This window comes from Mesoplodon densirostris, chromosome 2 (genome assembly GCF_025265405.1).
Source record: "Mesoplodon densirostris isolate mMesDen1 chromosome 2, mMesDen1 primary haplotype, whole genome shotgun sequence".
In the NCBI taxonomy this organism is placed as follows: domain Eukaryota; kingdom Metazoa; phylum Chordata; class Mammalia; order Artiodactyla; family Ziphiidae; genus Mesoplodon; species Mesoplodon densirostris.
The window spans coordinates 170180560-170206480 of record NC_082662.1 but is presented as its reverse complement, the minus strand read 5'-3'; the positions used below and the strand labels follow the sequence as shown (position 1 = coordinate 170206480).

At 40.4% G+C, this 25921-nt stretch overlaps 1 protein-coding gene across 3 annotated transcripts in view; it reads right to left on the bottom strand.

Moving 5' to 3' along the window:
* LIN9 (lin-9 DREAM MuvB core complex component) overlaps positions 1-24788 on the bottom strand; it is a 94847-nt gene extending 70059 nt beyond the window's left edge. For 2 of the 3 annotated variants that reach the window (XM_060088625.1, XM_060088626.1), the window contains exons 1-6: positions 24602-24788; positions 17636-17668; positions 15892-15986; positions 14288-14392; positions 3462-3595; positions 1399-1524 (exon numbers count right to left, since the gene is read on the bottom strand). In XM_060088625.1, coding sequence (XP_059944608.1) covers positions 1399-1524; positions 3462-3595; positions 14288-14392; positions 15892-15986; positions 17636-17668; positions 24602-24680 — 572 coding nt within the window. In that variant the 5' untranslated portion in view covers positions 24681-24788. Of the gene's footprint in view, positions 1-1398; positions 1525-3461; positions 3596-14287; positions 14393-15891; positions 15987-17635; positions 17669-23759; positions 23863-24601 lie in introns of those variants that run through there. The other variant, XM_060088627.1, reaches the window with a different exon arrangement.
* Positions 24789-25921: the final 1133 nt, after the last annotated feature.

Sequence of the window (25921 nt, the reverse complement as noted above, 5' to 3'; positions counted from 1 at the left end):
AAAAAACTACAAATAGAACTACCATATGACCCAGCAATCCCACTACTAGGCATATACCCTGAGAAAACCATAATTCAAAGAGTCATGTACCAGATGTTCATTGCAGCTCTATTTACAATAGCCAGGAGATGGAAACAACCTAAGTGTCCATCATCGGATGAATGGATAAAGAAGATGTGGCACATATATACAATGGAATATTACTCAGCCATAAAAAGAAACGAAATTGAGCTATTTGTAATGAGGTGATGGACCTACAGTCTGTCATACAGAGTGAAGTTAGTCAGAAAGACAAAGACAAATACCGTATGCTAACACATATATATGGAATTTAAGGGAAAAAAATGTCACGAAGAACCTAGGGGTAAGACAGGAATAAAGACACAGACCTACTAGAGAATGGACTTGAGGATATGGGGAGGGGGAAGGGTAAGCTGTGACAAAGTAAGAGAGTGGCACGGACATATACACACTACCAAACATAAAATAGATAGCTAGTGGGAAGCAGCCGCATAGCACAGGGAGGTCAGCTCGGTGCTTTGTGACCACCTAGAGGGGTGGGATAGGGAGGGTGGGAGGGAGGGAGATGCAAGAGGGAAGAGATATGGGAACATATGTATATGTATAACTGATTCACTTTGTTATAAAGCAGAAACTAACACACCACTGTAAAGCAATTATACTCCAATAAAGATGTTAAAAAAAAGAAAAAAAGATTGTACTATGAAATAGCATGTTTCTAGAAATTATAAAACGTATTTGTCACACCACAAAATGTTAATAAAGTTCACAATTGTTTAATTCTGTTTTCACTAAAAAATCAAAATTTCAAAGGATAAAAAAAACAATGGGGCCTCCCTGGTGGCGCAGTGGTTAAGAGTCCGCCTGCCGATGCAGGGGATACGGGTTCGTGCCCCGGTCTGGGAGGATCCCATATGCCGCGGAGCGGCTGGGCCCGTGAGCCATGGCCGCTGGGCCTGCGCATCCGGAGCCTGTGCTCCGCAACGGGAGAGGCCACAACAGTGAAAGGCCCACATACCGCAAAAAGAAAAAAAAAAAAAAAAAAAAAAAACAATGTATGCATAACCTTATAGCTTCATTAAATGATTTTTAGTGCATTCTTAAATATTTTTTGGAACATAGTGGAGCATAGATTTTATAACAAAATTATGTTCAAAGCCTGTGACCTGAATAAAAATGAAATTGTGCATTTAATTATAAGATGCATAAGTATAAAAAGCACCTATATTAATGTTTGTCAGTAGGATATATTTAACATATAACTATTCTGGAAAGTTGTTTTTTGGTACTAGTCCTTTTGAAGATGAAAAAGTCAATATGGTAATGATACTACCAATAATTTATTAATTTGATTTTAAATAAAAACATTATTTTTACCTCCGTGGTTTCCCCATAAGCCGCCTGATTTTTCCCCATTCTACTCTTGTTAACTTTCTTGTTTTCAAATTAGGAAAAGATTCCTTTAGACACACACAGAAGTCATTGTCGCCTTCAAAAAGTGGTCTGTAAAACAGAAATAGTATTTTAATAGTTAATATACAATGTGTTACTTAAGAGCCATAAAATTCAAAATATGCATTCCAATTTTCAACAAATTAATCACAAGATGCCAAACGTTCACTTCTACCCAAAACAGGCACAAATTCCAAGTGTTAAAATTAAACTAGGGCTTCCCTGGTGGTGCAGTGGTTGAGAGTCCGCCTGCCGATGCAGGGGACATGGGTTCGTGCCCCGGTCCAGGAAGATCCCACATGCCGCGGAGCGGCTGGGCCCGTGAGCCATGGCCGCTGGGCCTGCACGTCTGGAGCCTGTGCTCCACAACGGGAGAGGCCACAACAGTGAGAGGCCTGCGTACCGCAAAAAAAAAAAAAAAAAAAAAAATTAAACTAAATCCTTTGCATTTACGAAACAAATAATGTGTAAAAGTTACTCAAGAAATACTGTCTGTGCTTGAGACTCCAAGAGACACTGATTTTTGTTAAAAATCTTGTATAGGAGTCTATCCTTCCAGAGGTTATCTTGGCATTACCATATCTGGTGAGGATAAACAATGTTAGCTACAAAGTATCTTTGTCCCAAAAGTAATACCATCACCATGGAGTTCTCTTTGAGAGTAAATCAGTTTTAGAAAACTGGGGGACTCCAGAGGGTTAGATTAGTTCTTGGGAACTCGAGAATTCGGATCATACTAGGACACCCTAAGAGCTCTCTTAAGCCTATGAAAAAAATTGTGGACAAAAATAAAACAGTTTTATTCATGAGTTTGGGAAACCAGGAACCAGTCTCAGCAATGACACATGAATGTCTTGGGCTTAAATATGAATGTTCATGAGATTCATAAGGTTCAGAGTAGGCAACTGGTGAAAGCAGAGAAAGGAAATAAAGATAAGCAGTCAGCAAAGCAAGCACCACTGACTGGCATGGATTAGATAAGATTAGGTTGTGGTGGATGAGAAATCAGAATTTTTCCTCAATAAATTGTTGTTGAATAATTGGATTTCACCCAAACCTCTTACTATGTTCTTTTTTTTTTTTTTTTTTTGTGGTACGCGGGCCTCTCACTGTTGTGGCCTCTCCCATTGCAGAGCACAGGCTCCGGATGCGCAGGCTCAGCAGCCATGGCTCATGGGCCCAGCCGCTCCGTGGCATGTGGGATCTTCCCAGACCGGGGCACGAACCCGTGTCCCCTGCATCAGCAGGCCGACTCTCAACCACTGTGCCATTAGGGAAGCCCCTACTATGTTCTACTTAAACATTTACGTATAACTAAAATGCATGAATATCATCCCCCAAATAGAAAGACTCATAAAAATCTTCCTGAATCACTTTTACCATTAATAACTGTTTCTCTACTATTATACTAGCATTTAAAATCTCGAGATTTATAAAACAAGTCCCATTCACTGCAAATAATGGTGCTTTGTTTTTAGGGTATCTCCACTCCATAGTCTTTGTAAATTATAATATGGAGATTATACTTTCATTTGATTTTTCCGAAAAACATATAACAACTTCTTCCCCAAAAGGGAGAGGAGGGAAGAAAACTATGAAAAACGGAAATGGATCAAACTAGAATGAGGAATAGAAAAAGAAATTCAGGAAAAAAAATAGAATCAAACTAGACCTCTAGAAAAGCTCAGTTGAGGCTTTGAAAGATTTTTTTTTTTTTTTGCGGTACACGGGCCATTCACTGCTGCAGCCTCTCCTATTGCGGAGCATAGGCTCCGGACGTGCAGGCTCAGTGGCCATGGCTCACGGGCCCAGCCACTCCACGGCGTGTGGGATCCTCCCGGACTGGGGCACGAACTCGTGTCCCCTGCATCAGCAGGTGGACTCTCAACCACTGTGCCACTAGGGAAGCCCAGGTTAAGGCTTTTAACATTTGAAAATCTTAAACTTCTGGTTCAAATGATACTTGTGATATGAGCCATGATACATACTTATCTATATTTGAGTAGAACCACTCATATATGCACCACTTATGTGCTTTGGGAAGCTTGAGTAAGTTACGTAATCGAAAACCAATCTTCTGTGAGGCCTTCTTATCTGGTGTTGACATTGTTGCTGTAAATTTCTGTACAATAAAAAAAGAGAGAAATTACAGTTCCATTAAGTAAAAACAAACATCTATAACAATGAATACATTTGTAAAAAGGCAGATTATGGTAGGTACTCAAAAAGATTAAACAATATCCAAAATGAAAATTTTTGTTATTATTTAACAAATATACATTCTGATTATTTCTTACAAAGTTAAAGCCTCCAATTTCATAACATATTTTGACGAGGGTGAAATACTTGCCCCCACCATGTTTGCACTACAGTGTAATTTCAATTTAGGTATGCAGGAAGAAGATACTTGTGAAAAATATTTCTAGAGTTCTAGGGCCAGAAAAGACAAGTAAGGACTCTGACACTATTGTGAGAGACAGAGTGAGAGTGAGAGAAAGAACCTGCAGAAAATATTACTCATTTGTATGAACTTTAAAAATGTTTGGAAAGATGTTTTGTACTCATGGATTGAAAGAATATTGTTAACATGTCCATAATACCCAAAGCAATCTACAGATTCAATGCAATCCCTATTAAAATTTCAATGGCATTTTTCACAGAAATAGAACAAGTAATACTAAAACTGTTATGAAACTGCAAAAAAACCTGAATAGCCAAAGTAATCCTGAGAAAAAAGAACAAAGCTGGAGGCATCATGCTCCCTGATTATAAACTATATTACAAAGCTACAGTAATCAAAACACGATGGGACTATCATAAAAACAGACACATTAGGGCTTCCCTGGTGGCGCAGTGGTTGAGAGTCCGCCTGCTGATGCAGGGGACACAGGTTCGTGCCCCGGTCTGGGAAGATCCCACATGCCGCAGAGCGGCTGGGCCCGTGAGCCATGGCCGCTGAGCCTGCGCATCTGGAGCCTATGCTCCACAATGGGAGAGGCCGCAGCAGTGAGAGGCCCACATACCACACACAAAAAAACAAAAAACAAAAAAAACAGACACATTAGAGCAATGGAACAGAAGTGAGCCCAGAAATAAATGCACGCATATATGGTTAACTGATATTTGACAAGGTAACCAAGAATACTCAATGAGGAAAAGACAGTCTCTTTGATAAATGGTGTTGGGAAATGGTTTTCACGTGCAAAAGGATGAAACTGGCTTCCTGTTTTACACCACTCATAAAACTTAACTCAAAATGGATTAAAGCCGTAAATTAAAGCTATAAAATTCCTAGAAGAAAACATAGGGAAAAATCTCCTTGACACTGGTCTTGGCAATGATTTTTTGGGGATGATACCAAAAGCAAAGGTAACAGAAGCAACAATCAACAAGTGGGATTACATCAAACTAAAAAGCTTCTGCATTGCAAAAGAAACAATCAACAAAATGAAAAGGCAGCCTACAGAACAAGAGAAAATGTTTGCAAATCATATATCTGATAAGAAATTAATACCCAAAGTATGTAAGAAACTCATAGAACTCAAAAACAAAAAGACAACCTGGTTAAAAAATGGGCAGAGATGCTGAATAGACATTTTTCCAAAGAAGACACAAATGGCTAACAGGTACATGAAAAGGTGCTCAACATCACTAATCATCAGACAAATGCCACAGCGAGATATAACCTCACACCTGTTAGAATGGCTATTATCAAAAAGGCAAGAAATAACAAGTGTTGGAGAGCATGTGGAGAAAAGAGAACCCTGTGAACTGTTGCTGGAAATGTAAATTGGTGCAGCCAGTATGGAAAACAGTATGGAGGTTCCTCAAAAAATTAAAAACAGAAGTACCACATAATCCAGCAATTCTAACTCTGGGTGTTTATCCAAAGGAAATGAACTATCTCCAAAAGATACATGCAGCCCCATGTTTGTTGCAGTATTATTTACAATAGCCAAGACATGGAAACAACCTATGCATTCACTGACAAATGAATGAAGAAAATGTGGTGTGTGTGTATGTGTGTGTGTGTATATATATATATATATATATATATATATATAAATAATATTATTCAGCCATAAAAAAGAAGGAAATCTTGCCATTTGTGACAACATGGATAGGCCTTGAGGACATTATGCTAAGTGAAATAAGTCAGACAGAGAAAGACAAACACCATATAATTTTACTTATATGTGTGACCTAAAAAAAAAATTACTTCCCTCCCCACAAAAAACCCAACTCAATAGATACAGAGAATAGACTGGTGGTTGCCAAAGACAGGGGTAGGGGGTCAAATGAAATGGATAAAAAAGGGCAAAAGATACAAACCTCCAGTTATAAAATAAATAAGTCATGAGGATATAATGTACAGAATGGTGAATATACCATACTGTATACCTGAAAGTTGCTAAGAGAATAAATTTTTAAAGTTCTCATTACAAGAAAAATATTTTTGTAACTATGGTAATGGATGTTAACGATAGTAGACTTACTGTGATGATCATTTCACAATATATACAAATACTGAAATCATCATGTATACCTTAATATAATGTTGTCAATTATATTTCATTTTTTAAAAAGCTTAAAAAACACCATCAGAACATCAAAAGAATACAACACAACCAAGTGGAATTCATTCATGTCAAGAATACAAAGATGGGTCAGTATTAGAAAACTATTAATGTAATCTGTCATTATTAATAAATCAAACAATAAAAGTCATATGATCACCTGCACTGATGCTAAAAACACTTGATAAAATTCAATGTCCATTAAAAAAAGAAACTCTTAATGGAATATAAAAGTAGGGGCTTCCCTGGTGGTGCAGTGGTTGAGAATCTACCTGCCAATGCAGGGGACACGGGTTCGAGCCCTGGTCTGGGAGGATCCCACATGCCACGGAGCAACTGGGCCTGTGAGCCACAACTACTGAGCCTGCGCGTCTGGAGCCTGTGCTCCGCAACAAGAGAGGCCGCGACAGTGAGAGGCCCGCGCACTGCGATGAAGAGTAGCCCTCGCTTGCCACAACTAGAGAAAGCCCTCGCACAGAAACGAAGACCCAACACAGCAAAAATAAATTAATTAATAAACTCCTACCCCCAACATCTTAAAAAAAAAAAAAAGTAGACAAAATGACTAAAAAAACATGATATACCAGAAGTTAAATGATACAACTAAAGTAGTACTTGAAGGGAAATTTAATTCATTGGGTAAATGCTTATATTAGAAAAAAGGAAAAATTTCAAATAAATAACTTATCCTTCCACCTTAAGAAACTAGAGAAAGAAGAAAACTCAAAGCAAGCAGAGGAAGAAAATAATAAAAATTAGAGCATAAATAATAGAAAGAAAAAATAGAAAACCAACAGAGAAAAATCAATAAAACCAAAAGTTCTTTGGAAAAAATCAACAAAATTGACAAACCTTTAGCAATAATGACCAAGAAAATAAAAATAGATGAACACTTTCTTAACCTTCAAAACACGTTTCTCCCTATTCCAATCAAAAGGTCAGTATTGGACTTCCCTGGTGGCACAGTGGTTAAGAATCCGCCTGCCAATGCAGGGGACAAGGGTTCGAGCCCTGGTCCGGGAAGATCCCACATGCCACGGAGCAACTAAGCCCGTGTGCCACAACTACTGAGCCTGCACTCTAGAGCCCGCGAGCCACAACTACTTAGCCCTCATGCCGCAACTTCTGAAGCCCATGCGCCTAGAGCCCGTGCTCCGCAACAAGAGAAGCCACCGCAATGAGAAGCCCGCACACTGCAAAGAAGAGTAGCCCCGGCTCGCCACAACTAGAGAAAGCCCGCGTGCAGCAACGAAGACCCAATTCAGCCAAAAATAAAATTAATTAATTAATTAATTAAAAGAAAAAGAAAGGTCATTATCATATTCAATGTTAAAATTCTAAAAACATTCTCATTAAAGTGAGGAATATGACAAAGATGTTGATTATACCCCTATTTTTGACACTGTTTTGATGGAATTAGCCAATTAAACAAAAGGAAGAAAACTGTAAAGGAGAAGACAAAATTACCATTATTTTCAGGTGATATGACTCCCCCAGAAAACTCAAGAAAATCAACTATAACCATTAAAAGGAATAAATTAATAAAGTGGGAGAAAACAAAGTTGTTATACAAAAATCTCTATTTAAAAAAAATCATTATCGACTGAACTGCCCCAGAGCCCGAGGGGAGGGCAGACTCACTGAGGCTGCCGGCTCTGGAGGGGCTCCACCAGCCGAAGCCGCGACAGTCCTTGGGACCCTGGGCCAGCTGTTTCAACAAGTAACTTAAAGACAAAATGGAAAAACAAAGAGGTTTGTGCCTGAGATCATGTTGATGTGAAACCAGGGATGGCGACCTTGTGTCAGATCATTCATCCTGGGGTAAGCCAGCTGCCATGTTATGAGGACATTCAAGCAGCCCTCAGGAGAGATCCATGTGGCAAGGAACTGAGGCCTCCAACCTACAGCCACGAAATCAAATTATCAATGCCTGAAGGAGACAGACCAGAGGCCCAAGGACACAGGAAATATCAAGGTCATTACACAAACATCAGCCCCACAGAACCCCTAAAGTCCAGATCCTGAAGAAGCAAAAGAGGAGATAAACTGCCTCAAAAGGGATATTGGTCATGTATACTCCCTGCAAGAGTACATCAAAGGGCTTGTTTTCCACTGATGACAAGAGATGACACAATGGTACTTTAAGTTTGCAATATAATGGAAAATAAACCAAAAAAAAAAAAAAAACCCATTATCAGGACTTCCCTGGTGGTGCAGTGGTTAAGAATCCACCTGCCAATGTAGGCGACACAAGTTCGAACCCTGCTCCAGGAAGAGCCCACATGCCGCAGAGCAACTATGCCAGTGCACCACAACTACTAAGCCTGCCCTCTAGAGCCTGTGAGCCACAACTACTGAGCCCGAGTGCCACAACTACTGAAACCCACGCACCTAGAGCCCATGCTCCACAACAAGAGAAGCCACTACAATGAGAAGCCCACACACCGCAACGAGAAGCCCACACACCACAATGAAGAGTAGCCCCTGCTCGCTGCCACTAGAGAAAGCCCATGCGCAGCAACAAAGACCCAACGTAGCCAAAAATAAATAAATAAATAAATAATTATCTTTTCTATATATCAATGAGAACAAATCAAACAGAAGAAATATCCTGTTTATGACAGCAAAAACAGCAAGAACAAAAAGTATTAAATACCTAAGAATATACTTAAGAAATGTGCAAGATTGACATGGAAAAAAATTTTAAAGTCTACTAAGGGGTATTAAGGCTTGAATAAGTAGAACTACAACCAGTTTTTGGATGGGTAGTATCAATGTTACAGGTCATAACCCTAAAATTAATTTATAATATTAGTTCAACATCAATGAAAATCCCAACAGAATTTTTTTCCTAGTCAAGTTGATTCTGAAGTTCATATGGAAAAATAAATGTGCAAGTATACTTAGGAAAATCTTAAAAAAGGATAAGTAATAATGTTATATCAGAGATTAAAACACAATATAAAGTCACATTAAAACAAATTGAGGGACTTCCCTGGTGGCGCAGTGGTTAAGAGTCCTCCTGCCAATGCAGGGCACATGGGTTCAATCCCTGGTCCGGGAAGATCCCACATGCCGCGGATCAACTAAGCCCATGCACCACAACTACTGAGTCTGCGCTCTAGAGCCCACGAGCCAAAACTACTGGGTCCATGTGCCACAACTACTGAAGCCCGTGTGCCCTAGAGCCTGTGCTCCACAACAAGAGAAGCTACCACAATGAGAAGCCCACATGCCACAATGAAGAGTAGCCCCTGCTCACCACAACTAGGGAAAGCCCACACGCAGCAACGAAGGTCCCATGTGGCCAAAAAATAAATTAAAAAAAAAAAGTTGACACAAGCACATACAGAGACATGCTAGATATAAAGAGATAGAAAGTCTAGAAATAGCTGTTTCCCTGGTGGCACAGTGGTTAAGAATCCACCTGCCAATGCAGGGAACATGGGTTCGATCCCTGGTCCAGGAAGATCCCACATGCCACAGAGCAACTAAGCCCATGCCACAACTACTGAGCCCACGCACCACAACTACTGAAGCCCTCGTGCTCTAGGGCCCATGTACCACAACCACCGAAGCCTGTGCTCTGCAACAAGCCACCGCAAGGAGAAGCTCACACACCAAAACGAAGAGTAGCCCCCACTTGCTGCAATTAGAAAAAGTCTGCGTGCAGCAACGAAGACCCAATGCAACCATAAACAAACAAACAAACAAACAAACAAAAACTTAAAGAAAAAAAAGAAAGTAACTTGGTCTTCCCCATTTGAATTCTTTAAAAAAAAAAGTCTAGATATAATCCCAAATATATACAGGAATATAGCTTGTCATGCAGCAGCATTATAAACCAATGTATAAAAGATGGATTGTTCAGTAAATGTTACCCAGGACAAATAAGTAGTCCTCTAGGAAAAAAATTCGGTTGCAGTCTTACCTCATTCTTTATTCCAAAATAAATTCCAGATGGACTGAAGATTTAAACATTTTTTTAAAAAAAGTGAAATAAGAAATATAGAAAGAATTCTAAAACTATAAATGTTAGACGAGGGAAGGTCTTTCTAATCATAAAATCAAAAAGTCATTAAAAGGAAACACAGCTATATTTGACCCTTAGAATTTTTTTCAGTCCTCTATGGTGAAAAACATAGAAACAAATCACAAGACAAACTACAAACTGTGAAAAAAATTATATCCAGTATGAACAGCCAAAGTGCTAATATTCTTAATATATATAAATTCTTACAAACTAATAAGAAAATGACCAACAATCTAATAAAAAACCAGAGAAAGACAAACAGTTTAGAGCTAAGGAAAGAAAGTTTGTAAACATATATGAAAAGTATCTCACTGTCACTCATAGATGACATGCCAACTAAAACAAGTGAGATTAGCAAAAATCTAGATGTTTAGTTATATACTGAGTTAACAAGCATTAGGTAAAATAGGCACTGTGATATATTACTGGTTGAAAGTATAAGCCAGTACAATTTCTTTGGAGAATAATTTGGCACTACTTTAAAAACTTTAAATGTGCATATCCTGTGATCCAGCAATTCCACATTTTAGCCAGCTGCCCTAGAAAAACACTTGCAAATTTATACAAATACGTTTGGGATGTTCACTACAGCACTGTTTGTAATAATGAAATCTTAGAAACCACTTGAATGCCCATAAAATAGGAGAATTTATAAATAAATTATGGTATAAGATTGACTACTACAAAACAGTAAAAAGAAATGAAATATTGAAGCGTGTCTAACTAAATCAGTCAGCATGGCCAGATCTCAAAAACAGACTTTTGATTTCACTGCAGGGGGCCCGGGTTTGATCCCTGGTCAGGAAACTAAGACCCCTGCAAGCTGCGAGGCAAAAAAACCCAAAAGAACAAACAAACAAAAACAAAAACAAAAAAAAAACACTTTTGAGTGAAAAAATAAATTACAAGAATGATGCCTGATAAAATATCATGAAAATACTATAAATGTAATTTTAAAACTACATACACAAAACAATACCATATATTTTCTATGAATACATATATAAAGGTTTAGAAGTATTAAAAAAATCTAAAAGGATAATCAAACTACAGTGGTTGAAAAAAAAAAAAAAAAAACTACAGTGGTTGGTTACCAGTGGAAGAGGGAAGCAGATCTGGAGGGTAGGTGAAGGTCAAAATTAACTTTTTATTTTTTAATATAAAACTTTACTTAGGAAAAATTGTAGATTTATAGAAAAGTTGCAAAGATAATACAGAGGTTCCATATGCCCTTCATCCAGCTTTCCCTAATGTTAACATCTTATATAACCATGGTTTGTCAAAACTAAGAAATTAACATTCGTATAATACTATTAACTAAACCACAGACTTTATTCGGATTTCTCCAGTTTTTCCATTAATGTCCTTTTTCTGTCCCAGAATCCAATTCAGGATACCACATTGTACTTAGAAAATTAACTTTTTAATGTAAAAAAAAATTACATGTCATGAGTCATTTAGCATAAATAATAACCAAATTATTATAAAGTATTATTATCAGAAAGAGTGCTATTTTTATTTCTACTGAGTTATTGACCCAAATTCTAAAATAGGGTATTGGTGGCTCATTGCATATAAAACTGTATTAAAGATTCCTCTGGTGAGTATGAGGAAATATATTCAATCTGTTAGTGGAAATATAAATTATTACAACTTTTATAAATAGATTATTAGGTAGTATCTTTCAAAGTTTAAGTGTAAATACCCTTGTAGCAATTACACTTCTAAGAGTTTATTCAACAAATGGAAAATGGACAGTGACTGCTACTTTGAGATGATGAAAATGTCCTAAAATTGGTTGTGGTGATAGTTGCACACCTCTGTGCAAATATTAAAACGACTGAATTGTATGCTTTAAATAGGTAAATTGTATGCTATGTTAATTGTATCTCAATAAAGCTACAACAAAAAAAGTAGACCTGTGAAGACAGGTTGCCTGCCATTTAGTATCAGCTTTCACGTATTAGCTTTGTGATCTTGAACAAGAAACTTCTCTGTGGACTTCCCTGGTGGCGCAGTGGTTAAGAATCCACCTGCCAATGCAGGTGACATGGGTTCGAGCCCTGGCCCAGGAATATCCCACATGCCGCAGAGCAACTAAGCCTGTGTGCCACAACTACTGAGCCTGTGCTCTAGAGCCCGAGAGCCACAACTACTGAGCCCACATGCTACAACTACTAAAGCCTGCGGGCCTACAGCCCATGCTGTGCCACAACAGAAGCCACCACAGTGAGAAGCCTGCGCACCGCAACACAGAGTAGCCCCCGCTCACTGCAACTAGAGAAAGAAAGCCCACGCGTAGCAGAGAAGACCCAGTGCAGCCAAAAATAAATACGTTAAAAAAAAAAAAAAAAACCTTCTGTGTCTGTTTTCTCACCTGAAAAATGGGAAATAAGAAAATAGTAACCTAACTCATGGGGGGTTTGAAGATTAAATCAAAGTAATACATATGAAGTGCTTAGAACAGGATCTGGCACATACTAAGTACTGAAAAAACATTGGTTTTTAGTAATTTTCCAGCTCTGAATAGTACTCTTTAAACAAACACACAGATAGAATACACCAGATTTGAGGCTGTGACTAGGAGAGTAAGGGAACAACGCATATCATGTAAATGAAGATTGAAAGAACTAGGCATGTTAAGAATAGAAAAGAGAAAACTCAGAGGGTATAAAATTTTTTCACACAGTTAAAGAAGTCTCATATCATGTCTGTCCTATGTTATATTTGTTCTGTATTGCTCACAAGTAGAAAGGCCTTTGTGAAATAGTCCCAGAAGGAATGATACGTGCCTGGGGAGGAGAGCTTTGGACAGACTTAGGACAGGATGGTTTCACAGTCACAAAGACCAGAGTTTTCTGTATGTTTGAAAATTTTCCTAGTAAATAGTTGGAGGGAAAAAAAAGAACTTAAAAAAAAATCCACGGGCTTCCCTGGTGGCACAGTGGTTGAGAATCCGCCTGCCGATGCAGGGGACACGGGTTCGTGCCCCGGTCCGGGAGGATCCCACATGCCGCGGAGAGGCTGGGCCCGTGAGCCATGGCCGCTGAGCCTGCGCGTCCAGAGCCTGTGCTCCACAACGGGAGAGGCCACAACAGTGAGAGGCCCGCGTACCGGAAAAAAAAAAAAAAAAATCCACACCTCTGGAAATTTAAAAAATCTAAACAGCATTAAAGCATCCAAGTTATCCTAATAACACAGCTCTTCTAAAATCAATACAAGAAATAGTTGTTGACTATTCTTGTATTCATTCAACCTTGTATCCGACATCTACTGAGCCAGTCAATGCACACTGTGTATTAGTTTCAACTGGGTCAAATTTTTAAATTGAATTTTAGATGCTTATGCACACTTGTCCTTGATGTTAAAAAGTTCATATATTTTTGTTCATTTTACAGAGAACGAACATATTTTACTATCTGAAATGATCATAAAGGTATGTAAAAGTTCTTTGGTTTTTTTTTTTTTTTTTGGTAAGGGCATATTGCTGGTAATACCTTTAATTAATTTGATGCCAAATCCTTGGTTGAGAAAATTACCTCTACTGTGATACATCCTACTGAAAAATGTTATAACACTTTTGAAAAAAAAATGAATGGGAAGTAGGGAATAACTGTATCAAAAATTATACATTTCATAGGAGAAAATTATTGTATTCTTAAAGTTAATATTTCCTTATCTAATTTTCATTCATTGCTTTGATTCTTACATGTCCACTATAATTTTTCTTTAAAAGATGTCAAAAATGAAAAAGGAGATATGATTTCATGCTCTATATTTTCCTCTTTTGGATAAAGGAAGTCTTCAACATACTTCACTCAAAGACAAAGTAAAATGAGTTTTCCCCTCTGATTTCCATGCAAACGCCAAGCTGATTCCAATTTGCCAAATCCATTTGCTGAATGTCCACTATCTCCACACTTAAAAAAAGAGTGTACATAGGAATTCCCTGGCGATCCAGTGGTTAGGACTCCATGCTTCCACTGCAGGGGCACAAAATCCTGGTTCAATCCCTGGTCGGGGAACTAAAATCCCACATGCCTTGTGATGTGGCCAAAAAAAAAAAAAGAAGAAGAAGAGTGTGCATCTGTAAGACTGAGGACTGGCTTTCTACACTGGCTTAAAGTCCAATAAATATAAACTTTATTATACTGAGCGATTGCTCACTTTCTTTCAATGAAGCAAAATTTTAGCACACACATACCTGTGGAACCATTGCCACCCTCTGATTTCTTTTAGGTGACCTTGTATTTATTTGTCTGTCATCTTCATCAGAAAAGAGCCGACTTCGTTTTGAATTTCTGAAAGGCTATGATAGAAATTTTTTTATTTAATGAAAAGGCCAAACACCTGCCATTTTTGTTCCAAAACACAATTCTATACTTGGAAAATACAGCTAATTCCGAATTATCAGCAGTATTGAAGGATGAAGAATGGGTAATAAAAAGCACACAAATAATTTCAGATTTTAGAAAGTAGAAAGATACATATGTACGTAATTTGTTTAGAAATGAAACATCTAGCTGTTAATTAAAACTAGAACCCAAGTCTTCTTCGTATAGTACACTGGCAGTCTTGCATGTTGAAGATAGGAAAATTAAGCTCTGGAAATTCTAGTTCTCATTATGTTGGCACTTGGATTAATACCAACCAGTTGGGTGTTTCACCTGATAGGTCTATTGGATAGGGCTGGGTTGAGACAAAGTTACTAGATCACTTTTAGAGAGTAAATCTAAATGTATATAATATTATACTAGATCCGCTGTCAAAAACTGTTGACAAATTTCCATTTCCAAATAAAAATACGAGATACCTATAACAGATACTTAATAAGTGCATGCAGAACTAAAAAAATTTAAGCATCCAAAGTACATCACACACTTAAGGATTTATAATATGAAAAATTTTACAGTCCATCCTAGGTTCAGAGGCGTAATAGGGAAGAACAACAGAAATAATATCCCAATAGCACCCACATCATTTTTCAAATCCTTCTCCCACCCTTCAAGACAGTTCCATGCCTACTTAGAAGTGAAGCCGGTGCAGCGGGCTAGCAACATACGGGAAGCATCCAACTAGGTCAAGGCTAGAGGTATGGACCGGTGAAATTAAACCCACTGAGAGTCTCAACACTACAGAGCCCTGACAGGAAGTCCCTTCTACCCTGCTCCCCTCCTCTGACCATGGGCAGAGAGGAGGAAGAGAATGATGGTGACAGAAATGATAACAGCGTGGAGAGTCCTGTACACTCACTGTGGTCAGCTGCCCGGGCTACTGACAGCTACTGTCTAACCTAGCTCCAGGCTTGTTTCATGATTGACCCCTAAAATTTCCTGGCTACCTGGCTGGGCAGGGGAGGAAGAGAGGCCCCGAAAATTGTTAGTCACGCCAATTATACGCTCATCTCTACTTCCCAGCCCTAAATGCATTCATCCTTGACTTACACAAGATTTCAGTATCTTACCACTTATTTATATATCTTTTTGTAGGGACCAGAGCCAGGTACAATCTTTTTATTTTAAAAAAATCTATTAAAAGTAAGATTTCGGGTTGTTGGGAGTCTTTTGAGTTTGCCTATTTAAAGAAACTACCATTACTTAACAAATGCTTAATGATGAACAGATTATCACAGGCTATAGATTATCTAGATATGATCAAATACTGTTCAATGACACTTAATGACACAAAAGCTTGGAGTTGGGGAAAACCCTTGGAAAATTTTTATAGTGCTGTAAGAATGTGCACGTGACAGTAATACAGACAATTTAGCTATCATATTCTAAAGACTAAGAAAAACTAATTCCTTACCATTTCCACAGCAGAGCCTGTATTCCTGCCTTTCCAAACAGGTGTTTTTTGTAAAGAGCTGTACTTTTCATTCCATGTGTTAGATAAGCTTCCCTCTGTAATAAATAATTATTAATGATATTTAAGTTTAGTTCAAAGGATTTCATACTATAAACATGGCCTTTTTAACAACAGCAATATATCTGAAATATTTACAAATACAGAAAAAATATACTGACCATAATAATTTTAGTTTATTACAAATAAAAAAATCTTTTCTGTATTTTTTTTTTTTTTTTTTGCTGTACGCGGGCCTCTCACTGCTGTGGCCTCTCCCGTTGCGGAGCACAGGCTCCGGACACATAGGCCCCGCGGCCATGGCTCGCGGGCCCAGCCGCTCCGCGGCATGTGGGATCCTCCGGGATCGGGGCACGAACCCGTGTCCCCTGCATCGGCAGGCGGACTCTCAACCACTGTGCCACCAGGGAGGCCCTCTTTTCTGTATTTTTTTGTCAAACTCGCTAAATAATTTGACAAGGCAATGCTACTTGAAAGTATTACATTTTCATATTAAAACATGTGTGGCTTATTTCATTTTGTTTTTCAATAACTCCTCTATTCTTATTTGCCAAGAACTACCTCAGTACAATCTGACTGAAAGCAGGCAAGGAAAAATGGGAAAAGCTCCTTTAACCTTGAATTTAGAGCATATTTCTGCTTCAATGTGTAAAACACTTGATATCCAAAAATGAAATATGTGGGTTTTTTTCCTTAATTCAAAGAAACGTCTTCAGAGTTGTATGCAACCAGAAAAAATCCGATCAAGTTACCGATTAAGTGTGTTATGAAAATAAAGAAGGCGAGTTTAATGTTTACAAAAAGGATATGTTTATTTAGAGAGAGATATACAAAACTGGGATAAATATACACAAGATAGTTAGTTTTATTTCCTTCTAATTACCTGAAAGCATTTTCTAATTTTTGTATAAAAAATTTATATCACTTCTATATACTTTCTTAAAAAGAGAAATGGCTTTAATATTGGGAGAAAAAAATTAGTGGAATACTTTTTCAGACATATATTTTAAAAAGTACAAAAGAAAAGAGATGGGATGTGGTTGATCCTGCTGGGCAAATAAATTAGGGTAATCCTGGAAGATAAGTGTTCTCAAGCCAGAAGGACTTAATTTGGTAGATCACCAATTCAGAGTATAATAAAGTAGCTTTAAAAACTGAAAGCACTAATGAACCTTTGAGAAGATCTACATTGGTTCCAAATTTACTTATCCAGTAGAATCTTGCTCAAGAGGTAAAATCTCAAAATAAATTATATTAAGAGGATAGGTCTAACGTACTTACACAAAGAAACAGCAAGACCAAGGAGCACGTCTAACTTTTTCTCAGAAAAAAATATTATCATTCTTTTATTTCAAGAGACTTGCATTACTACTTAGAAGACAAGATTCTTAAAAAACAAACAATTATGTAAAAATACAGCTTAGCCCAGTTGTTTAATAAATGATTTAACTCTAGTAAGAAATGTCTGGAACGTTTAGTTAGAAAGTTCTTTAATCAATAATTCTAGGGGGAGAAAACCAAGGGCCGATTCCCCATATGAACTTATTATCACCAGTGAAAACCAGTATTTAAAAGCTATAATGGATCATAACTTAGAAAGAAAAGAGAAATACTATATCCAAATAAATTTAGTGAAATAAATTCCTAGTTTGTGTCATACCTAAAAGAATCATGCTATGATTCTTACCTTTTAAACTGACAAGGGCTTTCGCTGAAGAGCCTGCAATGAAAACAAATCAGTATTACTTCATAATCAAAGTGAGAGAAAAAGAACTTGGTTTAGGGTTAAAAGTGATCCATTTAGTTTTAGCAATGTTGAAGTGACAGTGGAATGTGCAATTAGAAATAACTAGTAGGGCTTCCCTGGTGGCACAGTGGTTGAGAATCCACCTGTCAATGCAGGGGACATGGGTTCGAGCCCTGGTCCGGGAAGATCCCATATGCCACGGAGCAACTAAGCCCGTGCATCACAACTACTGAGCCTGTGCTCTAGAGCGCGCAAGCCACAACTACTGAGCCCACGTGCTGCAACTACTGAAGCCCACATGCCTAGAGCCCGTGCTCCGCAACAAGAGAAGCCACCACAATGAGAAGCCTGCACACTGCAACGAAGAGTAGCCCCCGCTCGCCGCAATTAGAGAAAGCCCGTGCACAGCAACAAAGACCCAACACAGCCAAAAATAAATAAATTAAAATAAATAATTTATTTTTTTTAAAAAAAGAAATAACTAGTAGACAATTCAAGCTATTGACCAAAACTCAGACAATGTAAGGAAGAACTGGAGATATTTGGGAGTCTTGTTTGAAGCTGTGAGAACTGGAGACCTTCCCAAGAGAGAAAAATGTGGAGAGAGAGGTAAGAGGAAGAGTAGGGACAGAAGTGATTTTGGATCCTCATCCAGAAGTGTGCTGGAGAAGGAAAAGAGAAAGGGAATTGACATTTATTGAGGCAAAGATCAGAAGTGGTAATAGAGTGGAGAAAACAGAAGATGGAAATGATCCAGGGACTGTCATAGCAGACAATAAGTCCCTTGGAAGTCTAGAATGCAGGTATGTGCATCACTTAAAGATCCAAGCTGGATTGGGAGCTGGAGGGGTTCACTGACTAAAACATTAGTGCATATTAGAATAACCAGGAAGCTCCTCATACATGCAGAAACTGTGTGATTAATAAAGGCCCTCAGGGGATTCTGTTGCAGGTACCCCTCAGGTCCATTTCGAGAAACACTGGGCTGCAGGTTCTAGTGTAAATAAAGGATAGGATCTATAGGTGAGGGGAAGTAGGAGAACTGATACGGAAAGAAGTTTTTATGAGAGAGGGGGAGCACTAAATTGAAAATCTCAGAATTGGATAGGTATACTGCAAAGAAGCTCAAGTCATCTGAAAAATAATAAAGTATGATCTCTCTCACTTACATGTGATGTCTTAAAAAAAGCAATAAAAGGGAATTCCCTGGCAGTCCAGTGGTTAGAACTCCACACTTTCACTGCCGAGGGCCTGGGTTCAATCCCTGGTCGGGAACTAAGATCCCACAAGCTGTGTGGCATGGCCAAAAAATAATAGTAATAATACATTTTTTTTAAATTAAAAAAACAAAAAAACCCCACCAAACTCACAGATACAGAAAACAAATTGGTGGTTGTCAGAGGCAGGGCGTGGGGGATAGGCAAAATAGGTGAAGGGGGTCAAAAGGTACAAACTTCCAGTTATAAGATAAATAAGTTCTGGGGATGTAATGCAAAGCATGATCGCTATAGTTAACAATACTCTATTATATATTTGAAAGCTGCTGAAAGAATAGATCTTAAAAGTTTTCATCACAAGAAAAAAAATTGTAACTGTGTGGCGATTAGTAGTTAGTAACTAAACTTATTGTGGCAATTGTTTTGCAACATATACAAATATCAAATCATTATGCTGTACTCCTAAAACTAATACAATGTTATATGTTCATTATATCTCAATAAAAGAAAATAAATTAACAGGGGAAAAAAACCTTTCTATGCTCCAAAATAGAAATTATTCATATAATTATTAATGAGCAAAATCTCCCTCTTTAAATTTAAAAAACTGTTTAGAACACCTTTTTTTCTTTTACTATAGTCAAATTATTATTTCTTATCATTCCTCATTTTTAAATTTGTTTTATTTTACAACCAGCTATTTCTCATCTCAGTTACTCTGACATCCATTTATGTTTAAAAAAATATAATCTAAGACCAGGCAGTAGTGATGTTATTTGAAAGGTTAGCCTTTTACTTACATTGAGATAAGACAGATTTGTAAGTGGCTTGTTAAAAATGTCTGTCAACATCTGTAAGGAGCCAGTCCAGTATGACATTACACAAAACACAAAGATAAATAAATAAAAGATGATCTCAGGGAATAAAGTAAGATAGAAGAACATGAACTAAGTACAAAAATCAGAGAAGACAGATTAATTCTCCTTGGTTTTTAACAAAAGCAGCAATGATTTACAACTCACATAAATGGACAACAGGCGTTAAATGAGAAGTAACAGATAAAGTATCATGGTTCTGGCTATGAAGCATTTTTATGTATCTCAGATCTCTAAACCTCAACTGATTTCTCTGCAAGGCAGTATGAGAGGCTTGTCGGACAACCCACCAACATCAAAGCCACTCTTGCTTTCCCCCTACACTCCTGCCTGGATGTGGAGAATGGTTAACAGGACACGTTAACAGCTTCTATATGGCAAAGTGAAGTTTAATGACCAAAGGCAGTAAAGTTGTAGGGGAAAAAGTGGGGGAGAGAGCCCATAAAGCCTTGCTAAGAAGCCTCAAAAAATACAACACAACTGGGAAAGCAGCAGTAGTAGACAGGGCACGTGTCAGTGTAGCTACCAAGAAAAACATGGTCCATTTGAGAAAAAGTGGTAACCATTCATTCATTCAGTGAATATGTGTAGAGTGCTGCCTGCATCCTGGCCCCTGCTCTAGTCACTGGGGATACAGACAGCACGCAAAACAGACAAAGTCCATGCTCCTGATGCTCTCCTGGAATTTACATTCTAGCGAGGGGGAAACAAACACACACACACACACACACACACACACACATATCACGGGATGATAAGCACTACTGGAAAAAAAAATAAAGCAGGATAATAAGGATAGGGAATGTGGGGTGGGAGTTGGTGGAGGGAAGACTATTTCTCTATAAGGTGCTCATGATTAGCTTCTCTGAAACGTGATATTTGAGCAGAGATCTGAAGGAAGAGGTGTAAGTTGTAAGGATATTCATTCCTGCTCCAAGAAGGCAGGGACTGTATCTTGCAGACTCTGACCTACCACCTTTAACCTTCTTCCCTTCTTGAGAGACAGTATAGCATAGTAGTTAAGAACACAGATGGAGACTAGCTGTGTTTGAATCTTGGCTCTGCCACTGTCTTACTGTGTTATCTTAAGCAAGTTACTTAACCTCTCTGTGCTACTTATTCTTCTTTTGTAAAATGGGGATTAAATGAGTTAGTATATGTAAAAGTGCTTAGAGAAAAATGCACATAGTACAGGACTAATTTTCAGACCATGCTTATTGTTTGTATTACTTTGATCAATCAAAAAAAAAAGATTAGGTTAAGAACATGTATTTTACAGGCAGGTGAATTCAATTAAGTTAGACTCCTGCTTTAACTGGGTATGTTCATTCATTCAACATATATTCCCTGAATACCTGCCACAGCACTATTCTAGGGACTGGGGTTAACTGAAGGAAAAGCTAGACAAAGCCTCTGTTCTCAGGGAAGTTTACACTGTAGTGGGAGGAGACATACAATAAACAAGTATATAAAATGACAGCTACACTGGTGGCAGCTGCTGTAAAGGAAATAACCAAGGGATCGCAGCGTGGGGAGTAACTAACTTTACACAGGGTGGGTAGGGAAGGCTTCTCTGAGGAGGTAACATGTGAAAAGGACTAGCCATGAGAGGACAGGGGGGCAAAGCAATGAGTCAGGCTGGTAGAAACAGCAGGTAAAAAAGCCCTGAGGTAGAACATTTAGAATATTCTAGGAAGGGTCGGGGCATTATGTTTGGGAAGTCACTGGCAAGAGAAGGGTGGTTATGAAAAAAGAACAGAGAAGTAAGCCAGCTGTCATGCATGGAACTGGAACACAAGCATGAAGAAAAACAGAAATGGCACCTTCTCTGGTGGGGCTTCTAACCAAAGCTAACCAAACAATCACAGTAACAAACGTAAAGCTGCAACTGTGACAGCTGCCACTAAGAAATTACACAGTGGTATGAAAAGATTTAATAAGAAGATGTATTATTTGTCAGGGAGGACAGAAGCTTAAAATGGGATCTAAAGGATAAGTAGCACTTAACTGGAAGTGAGAGGAAGGAAGAGCATTCCAGGTAGAGAGAACAGCATGTGCAAAAAAGAAAGCCTAGTGAGTACAGGGAATGAAAAAGGTCCAATTTAGTTCAAAGGGATAGAATGAGAGGAAGAGTGGTACAAAATGTAGCTGGAGAGAGGTGGGGAATGGCCAGACCACAAAGGGTCTTGTAGTTAGTAAAGTGTTTTCAGCAATAGGATGACATAACATACATTCTGAAAGGATCACTCTGGCTGTGTGTAGGTTGGGGGGGAGGGTTTGGGTGGTGGATTGATGGGAGGCTGAAGCGATTAATGCAGAAGAGATGGTGACAGCTTGGACCAGGATGAAGGTGAGAAGTAGGTAAAACCGAGAGACATTTAGAAGGTAAAAGTTACAAGATTCAGTAAAGGCTTAATTATGGGAAGTGTGGAAGACGACCTCTATCTAGGTTTTAGCTGACTGCACAGCGGAGCCATTCATTATGACCGGAACCACTGGAAGTATCTCTGTACTGCAGTAGGATTATGAGGTAGATCTTGAACCCATAAAGTCTGAGGGGCCTCTGAGGCATCTGAGAGAAGATGTGAAATGGGCAAGAGATATTAAGCACAGAAGCCCAGAGGAAAGATCTGGGCTGAAGATAGCCTCAGCTACGTCATTAGTAAGAGTACTTACCTCAACTGGAATGAGGATTAAATGAGTAAATGTATACAATATGCTTTGCACAGCACCTGGTTCATAGTTAGTACTAAATAGATAGTAGCTTTTATTATTGATAATGTTATACGGACTATTGGATAACTTACAAACTAGCCCCCTTGACTAAAACTGGCAAAGAAACATATCGCTACTTCTAGTATCAAACTGAAATCACTTCTGCTGCCGTTTCATTAACCATGCCTCTTACCCTACATTCAATTCCATATAAATTAAGCATTCATATATATCTGATTTACGGCACTGTGTGACAAACCAGGTAAAGCAATCCCTGCTTTCAACCAGCTGTGGTGGTCAAGCTAAACAAGACATATATCGCACAAGCTAAGGTGCACGCCCACACACACCCTAGTGTACCAGAGATGTCACAAAGCAATATAAATGATTATCTTATGTAGCTTGAGAGTGTAGTTGTAATTTGAACCCTAGTATGAGTCCCAAGTGTCTGCAAAGAACCAGAGTAAATCCCCAATAAATGTTTAATGATAATGAGCAAATATTCTAAATGACAGTTATCTAGTGGGTGGGACTTCCAAGAGGTGATAAAACATCTTTACGACAAAGAGAGCAAGGACTTCCAGATGAGGAGCACATTGTGTTTAGCAGGCCCCCCTTTATTTAGAAGCATCCTAAATCACAATCGACTGTATTCTCCAAATAAGAAACAATAAAATTCATTGGCGGTCTACGGCTGTGCCTTATCCAATACAGTAGCCGCTAGACACACATGACTATTTAAACTTAAATTAACAAAAATCAAACGAAATTTAAAAGTCACTCTAGCCACATCTTAAAAGTTCCAGAGCCACATATGGCTAAGTGGCTACCCTACTGGACATCGCAAAACAGAACATTTCCATCACTGAGAAGGTTCTACTGGAATTCCGCCCTGGTCTAGAGCAAATTTAAAACACAAACTCTCTTAATACAACTTTTCACCAGTTTGGCAACTTGAACTTTCAACTTTATAGCACATTAAGAATATACGACCCCACAAGGAAAACAGAATTGGCTGTGTTCAGTTCTCACTTTAAAAGTGTCTTGCACAGATAAATTTAACAGTTGTTTCTATTACACTAAAAACTCTCACAAATGATACATATACATAAACGGAATAGCGAGTTGCATCAGGACCCATCTGTAATTAACTGAAAGATGTGCCTTTATCTTGTATACTTTATATCAATACAATATTGTAAATTACAAAATTAAGTTCTATTGTGCTTAAACTACAGAATTAGTGCTTTTACTTACTAAACACAAGTGAGCATCCACGTCTGAGATGGCAGGATGAGCAAACGTAGTTAAAGGAGGCAATGCACAGGGTGGGTGTCAGGAAGAGTACTGAATATGCCTGTGGTGATGGTCACATCCATGCGTAAAGGTACCCCCGTGATTCCTAAGACACATACGCAGAGAAGAAAGTCTGCGGGATGGGGGCTGCCTGAACACTTGTGTACCCAGTCTGGATTATCTCTGGAAAGGTCCACAGCCACCTGTGGTCCCAGGGGAAGGGGTCAGCCCTTTGACACGGAAATGCTTCCAGGGGTGGACACACCGGAGGAGGGAGGGGAGGGCAGTGATGATCACAAGTGCCTGCAGCGGCAGGAACTGTGACAGGACAGGATCAGAGGCCGGGACAAGAAGGAGAGCTGTGACCACCCCCTCCCCAGCCCGAGCCCTTCCCGGCCCCCGAAAGCGAGTTACATAACCCCGCCAGGCGTCTCTCCGCGCCGGGCGAGCGGTGCAGGCGGGGAGGACAGCCCCCGCGGCCGGCGGTCGCTCTTCCCCCACCGCGGCCGGGGGCCCAAGCCGGGCCAGGAGAGCAGCCACCGCCTTCGCCCCGCCCGGGCTGGGCCCCCGGGCTTTCGGTTTCCGGCCCTGGCTCTCACACAACCCCACAAACCAATACACAGACACCATAACAAAGGCGGCGACGCGGCGGCAATACCGGGGTGAAAGGACTAGGGGACCACAGCGGGGCTGGCAGTCAGCCCACTTGCCCGGCAGAGGGCACGGCCGCCCGTCCCGGCCGGATGCAACCCGGGGGCAGGCGGACGGCGGGAAGAGTGGGGGTGCTTTGAGGTGCTACTCACTCTCGTCAGGCAACTGGTCGAGCTCCGCCATCTTGAACGAGCCGCGCCGCTTTTTCAAAGGCTGCCCGCCGCGGTGCATTGTGGGGCGGAGACAGTCTTTGCGAGGGAGGTTCGAATGCGGAGCTCGCTGCCCGCGGTGCGGCGCAGCGCGGCGCTACTCCCGCCGCTGCCGGCTGAGGCGGGCCCGGCTCCGCCCGCGCCTGCCCGGGGAGGGGGTGCCGCCGAGTGGGGCTGCGCCTCGCCCCTCCGCTCCCGCCCCCGGCCGGGCCGGAGGGAGGGGGAGGGAGGCCGCGCCGCCAGGCCCGTCTCGCGCCGCCCCTACCTGGGCCCGGCGCCGGAGCGCGGGGAGAGCGGGGGGAGCGGCGCGAGCTGCCGAGTCCCGCCCGGCCCGGCTCCCGGTCCGCGCCGCCCGCCCCCTCCGGGGCTCGCTCCCGGCGCGCGTTTCGAGTCTCGCGCTGCAGCTGCGGGAACTGCAGGCTGTTTATTCCGAGTGGGGAAAAGGAGGGAAGGTGGGAAGGAGGCCCCGGCCGGCTGAGGAGAGGGCAGGGGGGCAGGGAGGCGGCACCCGTAGGCCCGGCGCGGGGAGAAGCCCCAGGTTCTCGGCCGCATTCCCCTAGGGGGTTCTACCCGAAGTAAAATTTTCGCGGCTCTCCAAGCCCACGTTTCTCCGGCGTCTCCATCCCCTCCTTTCTCCGGAGAGCTGGGGGAGGGCCGGGGAGGAGGGCTCAGGCCGCGGCAACCCCACAGCTTGCCCGCCCAGGACTCGCGGTGCCCGCAGCCCCTGGGAGCCTGGGCCACCCCTCCCGAATGCCGGAACCGGAGTTGCGTGGAGCTCGGAGGAGAGACCTTGAGAGGTCATGAAGTTAGTCATTTAGGTCGGCAGCTGAAGAACTGTTTTGCTCAGCTCTTTCACCCATTCGCAGTAGACCATGTAGTGAGCTGGGAGAGAATTACAGAAACAAAAACCGACAGTGACACTTAAAGATGATGAAGTACCCTGATCGAAATGTTACGAGAACACAATGAGAATTCATCCAGTTTTGAAAGAAGCCCAGGAAAGATTTCACAATTCCTGTCTATAACAGCGTCCAGTAATAAACCACTCTTGCTTTTCAGCAATTCGTCTAACAAATGTTACTGAGCTCCAGTCCTTTTTTTCCAGGGATGTAAGGGGGGGGGGCGGGGCGGGCGGGGGATAGTTAAGCATTGAGGGTACAACACGGGTGAATTCCAGGAACTAAAAAGTTAAAAGGTGGTAGACAGATGAGGACAGCAGAACACACAGGCCGGCCCAGGCTAAGGAGCTGAACTTGCTAAGAG